Source organism: Coffea eugenioides, chromosome 6, assembly GCF_003713205.1.
Source record: "Coffea eugenioides isolate CCC68of chromosome 6, Ceug_1.0, whole genome shotgun sequence".
NCBI lineage: Eukaryota > Viridiplantae > Streptophyta > Magnoliopsida > Gentianales > Rubiaceae > Coffea > Coffea eugenioides.
The window spans coordinates 1,272,050-1,286,895 of NC_040040.1; the positions used below are offsets into that span (position 1 = coordinate 1,272,050).

At 37.0% G+C, this 14,846-nt stretch overlaps 1 protein-coding gene across 4 annotated transcripts; it reads left to right on the forward strand.

Moving 5' to 3' along the window:
• Window positions 1–2,573: 2,573 nt before the first annotated feature.
• Window positions 2,574–13,926, forward strand: LOC113774916 (phospholipid-transporting ATPase 1-like). 4 transcript variants are annotated; one of them, XR_003468842.1, is made up of 9 exons: window positions 2,574–2,908; window positions 3,147–5,695; window positions 6,610–6,964; window positions 8,743–9,529; window positions 9,723–9,846; window positions 10,182–10,401; window positions 11,045–11,503; window positions 11,602–11,897; window positions 13,353–13,926. XR_003468842.1 is itself a non-coding variant. In XM_027319568.1 (8 exons), the coding sequence occupies exons 2-8, from the start codon at window positions 3,853–3,855 to the stop codon at window positions 11,801–11,803; spliced, it is 3,990 nt and encodes a 1,329-aa protein (XP_027175369.1). In that variant the 5' UTR covers window positions 2,574–2,908; window positions 3,147–3,852; the 3' UTR covers window positions 11,804–12,396. The 4 variants fall into 4 exon arrangements, 2 of the variants coding, with proteins under 2 accessions (XP_027175369.1, XP_027175370.1); XR_003468843.1 differs by lacking the exon at window positions 13,353–13,926 and adding an exon at window positions 12,699–13,267; XM_027319568.1 differs by lacking the exon at window positions 13,353–13,926 and having other exon boundaries at window positions 11,602–12,396.
• Window positions 13,927–14,846: the final 920 nt, after the last annotated feature.

The window sequence follows — 14,846 nt, forward strand, 5'->3', positions numbered from 1 at the left end:
TCTTTTCCTTTTCACTATCGTCCTTTATTTTCCTTTCCCTTCATTTCTTTTAATCTAAACGGTGCCTAAGGATAATTTTATTCTTTAACATAAATTAGGAGATAAATTGAGAATAAGATATTTATCCTTTACCATTAATTAGGAGATAAATTGAGAATCAGACTTTTTTTTTTTCTGGTGTCCAGAATAAGATTCTTTACCGATAGAGTTACAGTAAGCAAATTGAGTATAAAATTCTTTAGTGGTCGAATTATAGGAAGTAAATTAAATATAAAATTCTATAGTGGTAGATTTATAGGATGTGTTTGGATTGCAGATTTTCAAAGAAAAATTACTATATTTTCCGTTGATACACTTTTCAATCACCTTTTTACTTCATATATATCAAATCATTACAGTAATTTTTCTACAAAAAGTCCAGAAAAAATGCAATCCAAACAAAGCCATAGTTTTTATGATAATCTACCGTTGCCAACTGATGATAATTATTTATTTTCACAAACTGTTAATCCCTGAGAGATAGCGGTTAAAAATAATAATGTTAAGGGTCAACGTACAAATCGCCCCAAATTTTAAAAAGTGTTTAATCTGTTAACCCTTTAATTTATATTTTATCTAGAAATTTTAAAAGAGTTTAATGCTATTAATCCTTCAAAGTATAGTAGCCATAAATTTTAAAAGTGGGTGATGCAATGACCTATAGTTTAATTTAATTTATTCAACAAAACATTTGTTTTATCATCCAATGATAACTTTGAATTTGTCTTTTTTTTTGTCAAATTTTTTGAACTTGATCTTATAATATATACGAGAATGATGCTACTAGTTATTTGCAGCAAAAATCATTCAAAATGTTTCTCACATTTCACCAGATGATTTTTTATAATTTATTTTTAAAATGTTATTTTTATATCTCTTACAACATCAATTCAGCAAAATTTGATTCTAATATAAGCTCTCGATAACTTTTATGTTTGAAATCACCATATAGCCCATATGTAGTCATTTTTTATATACAAAAATACCAGATCTCGCTGTTTTAGTGGAAAAAATGAGTATGAATTGGATTCGATCCCAAATCAGGGTAATCTTTTTATAATTTTTAGGGGTAAAGATGATGTGAATCGAGTAATTTGTTTAATTACGAATAGAATTTAATCTTTTTCCTCCTAACAAACTATAACTACGTGTGGGTGACATGATGAATTCAAGATGAAAAATGATTGAAAATTTAGGTTGGAATTAAATTTTACCAAATTAATTTCATAAGGGATCTAAAGTTATCATTTTTTTTAAATGAAGGACAAAAAAATTTATTTAACAAAATGCAAGATAGATTTTGAAGGATTTTCCCTTATTAGTACTACTATGCAATTGTATGTAATTCCTATTGGAAACTTTTTTTTTTTGAATTATTATTACTTTACCCCTTTTAACTATATCACTACCATCAATTTATCCCGTAACATTATCTTTTAATCACTTTACTTCTATAGATAATTTAACTCAGCACATTAACAAATTTTAAATAAAAATACCCTTTTATTTTATAGCATTTACTATATTGTTATTATCGTTTGCTCCCTTTAAATTAGAGTGATACAATCGCTTTACTCTCTAACATTATTTTCGAAGCATTTTACCATCATTAACCTAACTAGTATGTTCAAAATTTTTTTAATGGATTTACCTTTTTTTATATATAATTAAAAGTAAAAATGTTAGAATAGTTATTCTTCATTTTTCTTTCAATCTAAGAGTTCAAAAAATATAAAAATAAAAGGATTTTCTCAAATTTCTTTTTTCACACTTATTAATATTATGAAAAGAAAATGAGATAGAAGAGAATGAGATAGAAAATTAGAGTTTGCAAAGAAAGAAAATAACGAAAAATCTAGTATCATTGTATTACTTTAATGTCATCGAAATCAGAATTGGAATTAGGTGGCAAACAAATTTTTTTTAAAATAATAAAAATATTGAATTCTTTCTTATTTGTATTTTTTAAAAAGAGTATTCAGATCTATTTCCCTCTCTTTGTCTCTCTCCTATCTTTCTATATTTTTAATATTAATAAGATTGTCAAGAAGAAATAGATTAATATTTTGACTTTTTTCCTTGATAATTAAAAGGCAAAAAATTACTCCAAATTTTTATATTATTTTTATTATACAAAGAGGAAGGTACTTTATTTTAAAATTTTTAATTTGCTAAATTAGTTTAATGGTAGGATAAATTGTCTAAAAAATAACTCTAAGGGGTAAACTGATAATAGGTTTATTAGGATAAATTGATAATAATTTAAGAATTAAATATGTCTTTTCAATTGAATTGGTAAATTTTGTTAAGTTTGATCGTTAGTCTTGACTCTTGAGTGATTAAAAATTGATATTAAAGGGGAAATTAGCACCAAATACTAAAGTGATTAAAGCGATAATAACCCTTTTTTTTTAAAAATGAAAACTGAAAATAGAAAAATGGACTCGTGGGAGGCACCGGGGTGGGGGAGTCGGTGGCAGTGCACCATCAAAATAACAAAACAAGCACCTAGGAGGGACGGAGAGAAAATCATCCCGAGTCTTTGATACGGAGCGGTGGGTTGTTTTTCTAATTTTTTGGGATCGATCGGACGGCCAGATCTGACCTTTTTGTTTGCTTGTCCTTCTTCTTCTTCTTCTTCTTGTTATTGTTGTTGTTCCTCCTCTGCTGCTGCACCAATTTATGGCTTCCCCAACCCAAACACCCTCTTTCTCTCCACCTCTTATTCAATCTCCACCATTACACCTACATTAATTCCTATCATCCGACCTACGCCGTTAACGCTTCATCCAGATCCACAATTCCCAGATTCCGCCTTTCTCTGCTCTCTCCCAACCCAACAAAACCCTCCATCATTTCACGCCCCCAGGTTTGCCCCCCCCCCCTTCCCTCTCTTTTTTTGTCTTCTCCTTTTTTTTTTTTCCGATTAGATGTTTTGGCAGGCCTCTTATGATTCGCATTCTCCATAATTCATATTTGGTATCATCATCTTCTTCTTCTCAATTCTCATTCATCTGCATTGTTGGGGTTATTGCTTATTTGTACAACGGTTATATACTCTCTCTTCTTTTTCATTTAATTTCTTCTGTCTCTTTCTTGTTTTGCAGTTTTGGTATTTGCAGTTTAGAAAAGCGCCAAGCAGGAGGAGGTTTGTTTTTCGCTTCTGGACTCCTTTCTCCTCCGTTCCTCCTCAACTTTCAGCTTCTGTTTGATCTCCCATTTTTCTCGACTTTCGAGTTTTTTCCGTCTTTCCCTGCCGCTGCCTTTGCTGCTAAACACCCACCTCCCTTTTGCCAGAATACCAACCACCACACTCTAAGGAATACCACAACAGCCGAGAGGTCAGCTCTGTGTATTTCTTCCCCTTGTAACCTACCTCCTTTTCCGGGGTGCTTCAGTATCTGCTGCTTTTCCACAACAAACCTCATTTCTTTTATTTAAATTTTAGGAATAAAACAAGAATTTTTTTTCGATTTCCTTGATTTTTTGTGCGAGCAAGTTGATATATGTGATTTGAAAATCGGGGGAAAAATAAAAGCAATGGTTCATTGAGCATGAATATGTTGGTTTCTCCCTTGCGTACTTTTTGTCCTTGCTTCTTTAAGTCAAATGTGGACGGTAACTTGGACGGAAAGTCCATCCCCAATAATGGGTGTCCTCCGGGATTTTGTACCAAATGGCGGGGTAGTGTGTAGAACACACGTATTGGGTAGTCAATTTTGTAGTTAATCTCTGCTCTAAATCTTCTGCTATATTAATGTGTTGTTTTAGTTTTATCATATCCGATGCGTCTCTGTTGGAGGACTGCTATTTATGACATCGGGCAAACCATTGCTATCTTCATCTGAGCCACCTGACCTTTATTCTCATCCTCACCTCCTTAAACGTCATACTACCTCATCACCACCTTCCTCAGCAGCAGCAGCTTTTGACGACCCACCTCAACATACCAGTAGTATTACCACTCTGTACACTTTGAAGGAGGACGAGTTGGACTCCAATTTTTCCCCACTTAGACGGATAGGTTTTCCTGACGAATCTGTTCGACATCCTGCTGCCACAAAGGGGAAGGGGTTCTGTTCCGCTGAGCTTCGGTTCCACCGGGAATTTCAAGTGGAATGTCCTTGGAGAGAGAGGAAACGCCTGGTTTCGTGGGGTGGAGCCATGGATGCTCACCATGATATCGCTTCCTTTGAAGTTTCTTCAGTGCAATCCCCGGTGGCTTCATCTCAGTCAACTTCTACCAGAGCCACCCAACTTGACTTGTCTAGGGCTTCATCTCGGGTTCAGGATAAGTTGAATAAATCTCAGAGGAGTAGACACAAGAGCATGCAGTTGGAAGATAACGTAATGCACCATGATAACCCTAGATTGATCCACATTAATGATCCAAAGAAGACTAACCATAAATTTGAGTTCTCTGGGAATGAGATTCGAACCAGCAAGTATACAATTTTAAACTTTCTGCCTAAGAATCTCTTTATTCAGTTTCACCGTGTTGCCTATTTATACTTCCTTGCCATTGCCGCACTGAACCAGCTTCCACCTCTTGCTGTTTTTGGGAGAACAGTCTCTCTTTTTCCTCTGCTTTTTGTGCTTTCTGTAACAGCTATAAAAGATGGTTATGAGGATTGGCGAAGGCACAGGTCAGACAGGAATGAAAATAACCGGGAGGCTCTAGTGCTTCAAGCCAGTGAATTCCAACATAAGAGATGGAAAAAGATGCAGGCTGGTGAGGTTGTGAAGATCTGTGCTGATGAGAGCATTCCTTGTGATGTGGTGCTGCTTGGGACCAGTGATCCAAGTGGAATTGCTTATATACAGACAATGAACTTGGATGGGGAGTCAAACCTGAAGACCCGGTATGCTAGGCAAGAAACAAGTAAGTTAGTTCTTGAAGGGACTACCATTTCTGGGGTTATTAGATGCGAACAACCTAACAGGAATATATACGAGTTCACAGCCAACATGGAGATAAAGGGCCAAAGGTTCCCACTAACCCAATCAAACATCATTTTGCGTGGCTGTCAGCTGAAGAACACAGAATGGGTAATTGGCGTGGTGGTTTATGCCGGACAGGAGACTAAAGCTATGCTAAACAGTGCTTCATCTCCATCTAAAAGGAGTAGATTGGAGACCTACATGAATCGAGAAACTTTTTGGTTGTCTGTTTTCCTCTTAACCATGTGCCTGGTTGTTGGAATAGGGATGGGTCTGTGGCTTAAACGCCATAAGAATCAGCTTGATACATTACCTTATTACAGGAGGACTTACTTTCCAAATGGAAAATCTCCTGGCAGGCCATACAAATTTTATGGGATTCCGATGGAGGCCTTCTTCTCCTTTTTGAGTTCTATAATAGTTTTCCAGATAATGATACCCATATCTCTCTACATCACCATGGAGCTGGTTCGGTTAGGACAGTCATATTTCATGATTGGTGACAGGCATATGTATGATAATAGCTCCGGTTCAAGGTTCCAGTGCAGATCCTTAAATATTAATGAGGATTTAGGTCAAATCCGCTATGTATTTTCTGATAAGACGGGAACACTTACTGAAAACAGGATGGAATTCAGAAGAGCGAGTGTTTGCGGGAAAAGTTATGGCAGGTCCCTTTCGATGACTGGGACATTGGAGGGCACCAATATAGGAGGTATAACTAATACATGTGATTTATGTTCTGAATACATACCTAAGTTTGTTGAACTTTTTCTAATTATTATGTCATTCTCCTTTTTTTTTTGGCCAAGATAGTATGTGAATGCATGTTTTGAATTCATAGAAATTTAATTATTCAAAGTGCTTTATGTTCAATATGTTAATTTTTCTGTGAAAAGGGTACTTTCAATATGCATTTGACCTGAATGTTTGAGTCCTGGAGCAATCGGATTAGGAGGTAGCATGCCTGATAATGATAAGTGGCGTAATGAATACTAGACCTGCACTTATAGGAGCTATTGCCTTCGTTTGGACCTTTTTGAATATTCTTTAAACTTGAATTTGTGAAATCTTCTGTGTATGACTTAATGAAATTTACGCCTCTATGTTTTTTCCCTGATTGCTATAGTAATGCTTTGTGGAAATTTATGTGCTGTGTGGAGCTTCTCTTTTGCTTGGAGAAGCCATATATGCTTAGTTTGTGCTATTTGCTAAATGACAACTAATATCCAGTATTACGCAGGGGAGTAGGGGTCTAGCTAACATGCCATGGTAAATGGATATAATGTTTAACCTTATAATTTACCTTGTTCAGTTATCTTCATTTAATTGCTTGTAATGGGGCTTGCTAAAATCTCTATGTCATATGGAACTTTGCAACCTTCTTGATGTATAACTTATAAAATTTGCTTGGGATCCTTTCTCTATCATCTTTGGGCTGACCAGTAGTTTTGCTGCTATGGAAAGGAGGCTCACCTGACTTGCAGCTTATCCTGTGGTTCTTTCTGACCTCTCTTTCGGGGATCAGAAAAATTTAATCATTATGTTTGAACAGAATTTTATTTCAGTAGTGTGTGCTTAATGTTGTCTCTAAATGATTGTATATTTTGTTTCAATGAACTTCTGCAGGGGAACGAAAGTCAGCCCTCCTGGGCCGAAGAAGATGGAAGCTTAAATCAGAAATTATTGCTGATTTTGAACTACTGGAATTGTTGCATAAAGAACTGTCAAGTGAGGAAAGAGCATTTGCGCATGAGTTTTTTCTGACACTGTCAGCATGTAACACTGTGATTCCTATTCTTGCTCGTAGTCCATCTTCAAGCGAAGCAGAAAGTGACTGTTGTGACAATGTTGTGACCATTGATTATCAGGGTGAGTCACCTGATGAACAAGCCTTGGTTGCTGCTGCTTCTGCTTATGGTTATACTCTTTTCGAGAGGACATCTGGGCATATTGTGATTGATGTGAATGGTGAGAAACTAAGGTAGAGGACTTGCTCAAATCAGGTTTCTTCTTTTACCTGTTTTTATAATGGTGACCATTTCTGCCCCAGAAGTTTATTTGTTAATATGTTTGGTCTTATGTTGCCTTTTAAAAGAATGTTGAAGATTAAAAGAACGAGGGTCTTTGCTCTGAACATGCCATACACTGTCTTAAAACTCTAATTTGATTGGTGTTTGTGGTGTTGCCAAATACTCTCACCCCCTTGCTACTTTGCGTATTCATTTATGCTGTATTTTCAGAGCTAATTAATTTTTTTGATCATTTGTAGTCTCTGCCATATTTTAGGTGTTTGAATTATGCCTGTCTGATATAGTTTCATTTGTTAATGATGGTCTGCATTCTTCAAGGGTTCTAAATTCATAAGATGAAAAGTAGATGGTGAGATGTAAAATGGAGGAAATGGTTAATCTCTATGCATATTGAGGGTAAATTGGATTGGATGACTGGGAAAACATGAATGGTCTTAGGTTTTGTTGACAATATGAATTAAGATGCAATATTGAGCCCTCCTAAATTGTGTGGCAGGCGAAAAAAAAAAAATTTGTTGTTTTCTCTCTGCCTTGCTTATTTTTCTAGTTGATTGTTCCCTTGCTCTGAGCTGCAGATTTAATTGCACTGAAGTGATGCTTCTTTCACTTAGCAAGGTGGAGAAAATTTGAACTTGTTACACTTTCAAACTTTCAAGTTAAGCTCAACATGGTGTGTTGTGAATTTGACTTTCGTAACATAGATTTATGACTCCTGGTCAGAAGTTCATCATAATTGCTGTTTCTCTGGCTAGGTGTTGCTATCTTCAAACTGGACCTCTAATTCTATTAAGCCATCTTCAGCTGGGTATAACATTTTTCCCATGTGAAGAAGGATTACGTTGTGGTGACTTGTCACTCATACCTAAGAAGAATGACCTCACACTCATAAATAGGGCCTATTATCAGTTGCTTTTAGCTTTTTTATGCTGATTATGAATTATTTGATTTCTGACGTGTGTATTTGTCTTTGGTAACGTAGATGTGTGATTTGCAGTCAGAAGTTTATCATAATTACCTTTCTCTGGCTAGGTGTTGCTACCTTCTAACTGGACCTCCAATGCTAATAAGCCATTTTTGAGTTGGGTCTAAATTCATTTCCATGACCTCGCAAGTGCAAATATGGCCTGTTGTTGGTTGCTTTCGACATTTTATGCTGATTATGAATTATTGATTGCTGACAATGTGTTGAAAAAAAATTGAAAGCATTTTTCTCCTTCTAGGTGTTTTTAAAAGCTAAAAGCTGTGATTAAACCTCAAGGCCTGCTTTGCATAATCGGCTTATAATAAATGAGAAGTCAAAAGTAAAGAAGACCATCTCAAAAAGCTTCTAGCTTTAAAGAAAATTACAATGAGTTGATTATAAGCACCCCAGAATAGGCAGATGGCAAATTAGCCCTGCCAAGTACCAATCTCTTTCTGAAAAGTGGGGTTGTTTGGGCTCTCTAGATGCCACCTTCGATGTCAAACTGTCATTGACTGTTGGTATTAAGAACATAAATAGATGGAATGCGCTATTGCACTTGGGTTACCAAGATTAAGTCTCTATTACCCAAACCTTGTCCAATTATAGATGTCAACTACCCCTGACTTCTTTTCTATTTATGCGTATTGTGGTCTTTTTCTACAACTACTGTGTTTCTTTTTTGCCTTCTTATTTTTTGGCCTTCTCATTTAGGTTAATCTTGTTTTTGTAGCTTAGTCTATCTTATAATGTCCATGGATAGTGCAGGTTGGATGTCCTGGGTTTGCATGAGTTTGACAGTGTGCGTAAAAGAATGTCTGTGGTTATCAGATTTCCAAATAATGATGTCAAGGTATTGGTGAAAGGGGCTGATACGTCGATGTTCAGCATCTTAAGGAAAGATGCTGCAACGGATGATCATAGAAGACATGCAACTCAGAGTCATTTGACTGAATATTCATCTGAAGGCTTACGTACCCTCGTAGTTGCTTCCAGGAATCTTTCAAGCGAAGAGCTTAAGGAGTGGCAATGCATGTACCAAGATGCTAGCACATCGTTGACTGACAGAACTATAAAGCTGCGTCAGACAGCATCACTTATTGAATGCAACTTAACTCTTCTTGGTGCCACAGCTATTGAGGACAAGCTACAAGAAGGTGTTCCGGAAGCTATCGAGTCTCTGCGACAGGCTGGAATAAAAGTGTGGGTACTTACTGGAGATAAGCAAGAGACTGCAATTTCGATCGGTCTTTCTTGTAAGCTATTGACGGCAGAAATGCAACAGATTATAATAAATGGAAATTCAGAAAATGAATGCAGAAAACTCTTGTTTGATGCAAAGGCCAAATATGTTTTGAAATATCGCAATAACCAGGATTTGAAATGGACAAGAGATGCAGAAAGAGACTACCTTGAGATTCCTGTTGATATGAAGTTTCCGAACTCTCCCCAGCAGCACGGTGGACTGGAAGAAGGATCTTTACATGCACCTTTAGCTCTCATAATTGATGGGAGTAGCCTGGTATACATATTGGAGAAGGATCTGGAATCTGAGGTATGAATTCTTCTTGATCTTTTTAAAGATTTAATGTGATATTTTCAGTTGTGTGTGAAGTTTTGACCATGTTGTATTTTTAGTGTTTATTTTCAGATTTCCTTGAGTTCTATGGACAGTTTCGTGAGTCGGAAATTTGCTTACTACTCTCATAATGCTATCTTACTTGGTATTGTTGCTAATGTTTCTACAGTTATTCGACATTGCAACTGCATGTAGGGTTGTGCTATGCTGTCGTGTTGCGCCTCTGCAAAAGGCTGGGATAGTTGACCTAATTAAGAGTCGGACTGATGATATGACTCTTGCAATAGGTGATGGTGAGTTGATTATTTAAGATAATTTCTTTTTTGGTTTTAATTTTTGTGCTGTGGAACCGAATTATCAGTCACAGGAGATTGTGTGTTTACTTGTTTAGTTTTTTGTTTCTACATGGGAACTGATAATTTTGCTTTGCAAGACTGAATTTAGCGATCAAGGTAGTCTTAACTGCTTTTCCTGTGTGGTGTTTTAATTTAGGTTGGATAGGATAGGTTTTGTAGGAGGATAGAAAAGGTAAGTAAAAGCTCCAAAGTCTTAGCAAGGCCTACCAGAATAATTAAACCATTTAGGTTAATTCGCTTGTGCCTGGATCCAATTTTTTCTTTTTTGGCAGGGGCAAATGATGTTTCCATGATCCAAATGGCGGATGTTGGTGTTGGAATATGCGGTCAGGAAGGGCGTCAAGCAGTGATGGCATCAGATTTTGCTATGGGACAGTTTCGCTTTCTGAAGCGCTTGCTTTTGGTGCATGGGCATTGGAATTATCAACGGATTGGTTTTTTGGTTCTCTACAACTTCTACCGAAATGCTGTTTTTGTACTCATGCTTTTCTGGTGTGTCAAGTTTCTCTTGGTTGTGTGTTGTGTTCTTCTTGTCCTTTCCATCAATATATTGAAGTCCCTGTTCAGAAATAATTTTTTTTCTTCAAAATTTTGACTATCTTCATAATAACTTCTGAGAAAATTGGTAACAAGCTTAAAGAGTATTTGACAGAACAAGCTTGTGAAAGCTGACCTGCTGCATATGCTTACTTTTTCCTAATTGTGGGAAAATTTTAATTGATTTTTTGTGATGCTTTTTTACTTTTCCATTGCCAATTATTACTCACATCAATGGTGTGGATCAATTGGCTACTGTTTCTTTCCAAATAACTAATCTTTAGATTTGTTAAATGCTTTCTTATTCATTTGACTAATCTTTTCCATATGCTTTCTGATAAAAAAGGAGGAAAGGGGGCTGTGGTAGTTCGGACTAGGGTTTGGAAAATGCTAATGGAGTAGGATTGTCATGATTTGTTAAATTGCTTGCGATCGGGTGTTCCCCGCACTGTGTTGACTATTTTATCGTGCGTTATGTTCTTGAGTTTCATGGTTGGAATGACTGCCATCATTATGATTTTTCTTGATTCTTGTCTGGATGATTGCTCTTGCTATACAGGACATCCTTTAGTTACCTTCATTTTGCTACAATTTCCAGGTATATATTGTGCACAGCATTTTCGACTACCTCTGCCTTGACAGACTGGAGTAGTGTATTTTATTCTGTTATCTATACTTCTGTGCCTACAATTGTTGTTGGTATTCTTGACAAGGATCTAAGTTGTAAGACACTACTCCAGTATCCTAAACTCTACGCTGCAGGCCACAGACAGGAGAGTTACAATATGCGCCTCTTCTGGCTCACAATGATTGACACACTGTGGCAGAGCCTTGTTCTTTTTTATGTGCCTTTGTTCACCTATAAGGACAGCAGTGTTGACATTTGGAGTATGGGTAGCTTGTGGACTGTTGCTGTTGTTATCCTTGTTAATATTCACTTGGCAATGGATGTTCAGCGATGGGTAATATACACTCACCTTTCCGTATGGGGTTCAATACTCATCACTTATGGCTGTGTTTTGGTATTGGATTCTATACCTACATTCGCCAATTACGGGTTAGTTTATCTGCAATCTCATAGTTGCCAATTACACAACGGACAATTACATCTCTGGCATTCTATAGTCTCAGACCTTTTCACTTGTATCTTTGCAGCACAATATACCATCTGGCAAAGTCGCCTATGTATTGGCTCTCCATTTTGCTTATAACAGTTCTCGGATTGCTTCCCCGCTTTGTTCTTAAAGTTATATATCAAACTTTCTGGCCTTCAGATATCATGATTGCTAGAGAAGCAGAGATACTGGGAAAGAGACCTTGTTATCTTGGATCAAGGCGAGATCAAGGCTCAAGCTGACTTGTCATCTCTTGGGTCAATTAACCTTGTTTTGATAGAGCTTCTCTTCCATTTGTTGCATATGTGGCTTTACCCATGGAATTCCAGAGAAAAGGTGATGTAAGAGCAAATATCTAGTTTTGTCATAACCCTTTCTCATGGAGAACAGTATTTATGCAATTATGTCATCACTTCCACGGCAAAACCTAACACTGATTAAACAACTAGTTAACTAACACAGCATTAAACATGGTGATTCCCATCTAAACTGGTCTATTATTTATGTGTTTTTAGAACTGCAGCTAGTTTGAAACCTATATATATTTATAGGATAACTTTTCTATATTGACACCAAACATGTTTCTATTAGTTTATTATCCCTAAACCAGTGTTTAAAGTAGGCAGAGTGTGTTTGACCATTCTTAGGCAATGTGGTAGTACTGTTTGTAGGATATTCCCCATTATGGGTCTGCATATGTATTTTGGGTACCCATGTATTTATTTTCATATGCTAAGACAAGCATATTTCTTTGTATAATATTATTTTCCACAACCTCAGTGATCTACTTCTTTTATTATTTAGTTTGATTTCATAGGTCCAAGATTGTATTGAATGAACAGGAATTTGGGTTTTCTCATTGCAAGTGTTTAATCAAGCATTTATATGATGGTTGGTCTATATTACAATTGCTTCCTCAGATGTTGGTCAGTGCACACCTAAGGGAGGCAGTCGTAGTCAATCATTGCCAATAAGTTCTTGGCGGATTGAAATGTTGTTATTAATTTCATTAGATTCCTCAGTTGTTTAAGATCTGAACTTTGGATGACTAGGAGTGATGCATGAAAGTATAGTTCGCTTGCATTTATTGAATCATCATGACTGGGGAAAAGGTTTCACAAAAGCAAATGTGTGCAGAATATATTTCCCTTTGGGTCCAAGTAATGGAAATGTGAACTGAAGTGGGAACTCTGCAGTCTCGTAGCAGTTGATATTGACCTTTTCCTGTTCTATCTGCATGATAAGGGTGACATTGCAAGTGATGGGAGCTCAAAAAATCCATCCACTGAGAAGGTTCCTTGGCCAAGCACAACTGAACCTATAGGTCTCTTTTTGGTGATTCTCATACACAGCCCTTAGATCAATTGAAGGGATTTGTTACAGTGTCATTGTCCAGACAGGAGTTAGTACCTCTTTCGCCATGAAGTTTTAGGAAACTCCTATTAGAAACAGCATTACTAAGCATGGAAATGTGGTGGACCAGGTCATTTAGACAAGTACTACCTTGTTATGATAACTAACATGTTCTGTAGTTTTTTTTTATGTATGACTGTGCATGTATGTACACGTCTGTCTTCCCTCTCTTCCCTCTTTTCAACGTTTGGAATTGGTTTACTGTATCTTATTTTTGGCACTTGTTCTGAACTTTGATGCCTGATATTAGAGGGATAAGTAGAGGAAATTGACCTCCTATAGACTCTACAGAAATTGTTGCTTCCATTGCATAAGCTTTGATGGGCTAACCTTTTCCTACAGGAAAATCCTGATGATTTTGATTTTTGAATGTTTCAGATGAGTTGGTGGACCTGTTGCCACTTGCCAGGTCACATAAAACCACTGCTCACAAAATATGGTTATGAAAATTTTAGGCTTGTTTCACACCAAAGGGACGTGTGATCGTCCAGATGAGGGCTAGGACTGGATTGAGGAGAACGCAGTTGAAAACCATGCTAATGCCTAGTAGGTGGGGCTGTTGGCTCAAGTGAGATGCAATGCTGATTATGAGGGATCAAAATTTAGGTAATTTTCTTAAGTTGGGGCAAAGGGAAATTTAGCCCTCCCCGGGGGTTGGGGGTGGGGCGAGGGGAGAGAGAGAGAGGTGTAGTGTACAGTAGTGTAATGTAAAATCACAAGTTGTGTTAAAAGAGCTTAGATAAACTGTTTGCGTACGCTAAAGGCCGACGTTTCAATCTTAAACAACCTAGTATAAAGAAAGAAAGAGTGCTTTTTAGCTGAAACTCCCAGTCAGGAGAGAACGAAGTGGTATGTAATTGTTTGTAAATGGTACTCTGTGGGCGAGCAAGTCCAGAAGGAGATAATGAGGTCCTGACGGATCCCTTTTGCATGAGGAGCTTACGGGTTCCAGCTCAATTTTAAAAAAAAAAAAAAAAAGCATTAGCCGATCCATTCTCCCAACAAAGCACACTAGTCAAGAAGGTTTTGGAGTTAATCTTTATTTACGCTCTTTCCTTCTTCTTCTTCTTCTTCTTTGAAGAGGGTGCTTTCCGGGGTAATAACATTGAAATTTCTTTCTTTGCGTGTGTATTCCATTCGGAGATGTGCTGGTTACGCATGTTGAATAGTTGATACAATGCACTGTATTGTTGTATAACAATGGAAGGGAGTTAAGGTTTGAATTCTTAATCTTCCATTCCACCAGAACTTTTTTAAGCCATTGAATAATCCAAACGGCTATTGGTTGACAAAAAGAAGATACTAGCAAGCCAAGCTTTGCGTTTTTGACCCACTGAGGACTTATTTGAAGCCCTCTAATCTGTTGTTATGCGACATGCTAGAGATGATGAATCAAAGTTGTATGTTGGACAAGCAGATGGTGCAATATGGACATGTTGTGGAAGCTGAGTCTCTCTCTCTCTCTCTCTCGTTTTTGTGTGGGGGGAGGGGGGCCGGGGTCTTCCTATACGTTAGAAGTGGAATATTGTCGAGTTAGCAACGGAAATGTAGCATTTGTAGGAGTAAAGCTCTACGGCTACTTGTAGATATGTAACTTGACGCTGTTATGTGTTTGTGAACTTTGTCATTCTTTGCCATCTTAAAAAGAATCTCTGCCGAAGAAGAATCTGAAAAGGAATTTTTGTAGTTTAGTTTTCGTAAATGAATCTAATGGGAAAGCGGGAAATGGGTTAAAAAAGTATGTAGTCAGTAGTCAGGATGATTTGGGAAAAGAGGGGGAAAAAAACATGTGATTCCGCCAGTGACTTCAATAGGAGGTATATATACAAGCACTGCATCCTCTACCATATAAAAAATACGTATGTGTATAGA

What these genes read in the sequence shown, in the direction of transcription:
- LOC113774916 (XM_027319568.1), top strand. Translation starts at nt 3,853, where the DNA reads ATGACATCGGGCAAACCATTGCTATCTTCATCTGAGCCACCTGACCTT. An exon ending in GTGAATGGTGAGAAACTAAG is followed by an intron (nt 6,965 to 8,742) that starts GTAGAGGACTTG and finishes TGGATAGTGCAG; the next exon opens with GTTGGATGTCCTGGGTTTGC. An exon ending in TTTGTACTCATGCTTTTCTG is followed by an intron (nt 10,402 to 11,044) that starts GTGTGTCAAGTT and finishes TACAATTTCCAG; the next exon opens with GTATATATTGTGCACAGCAT.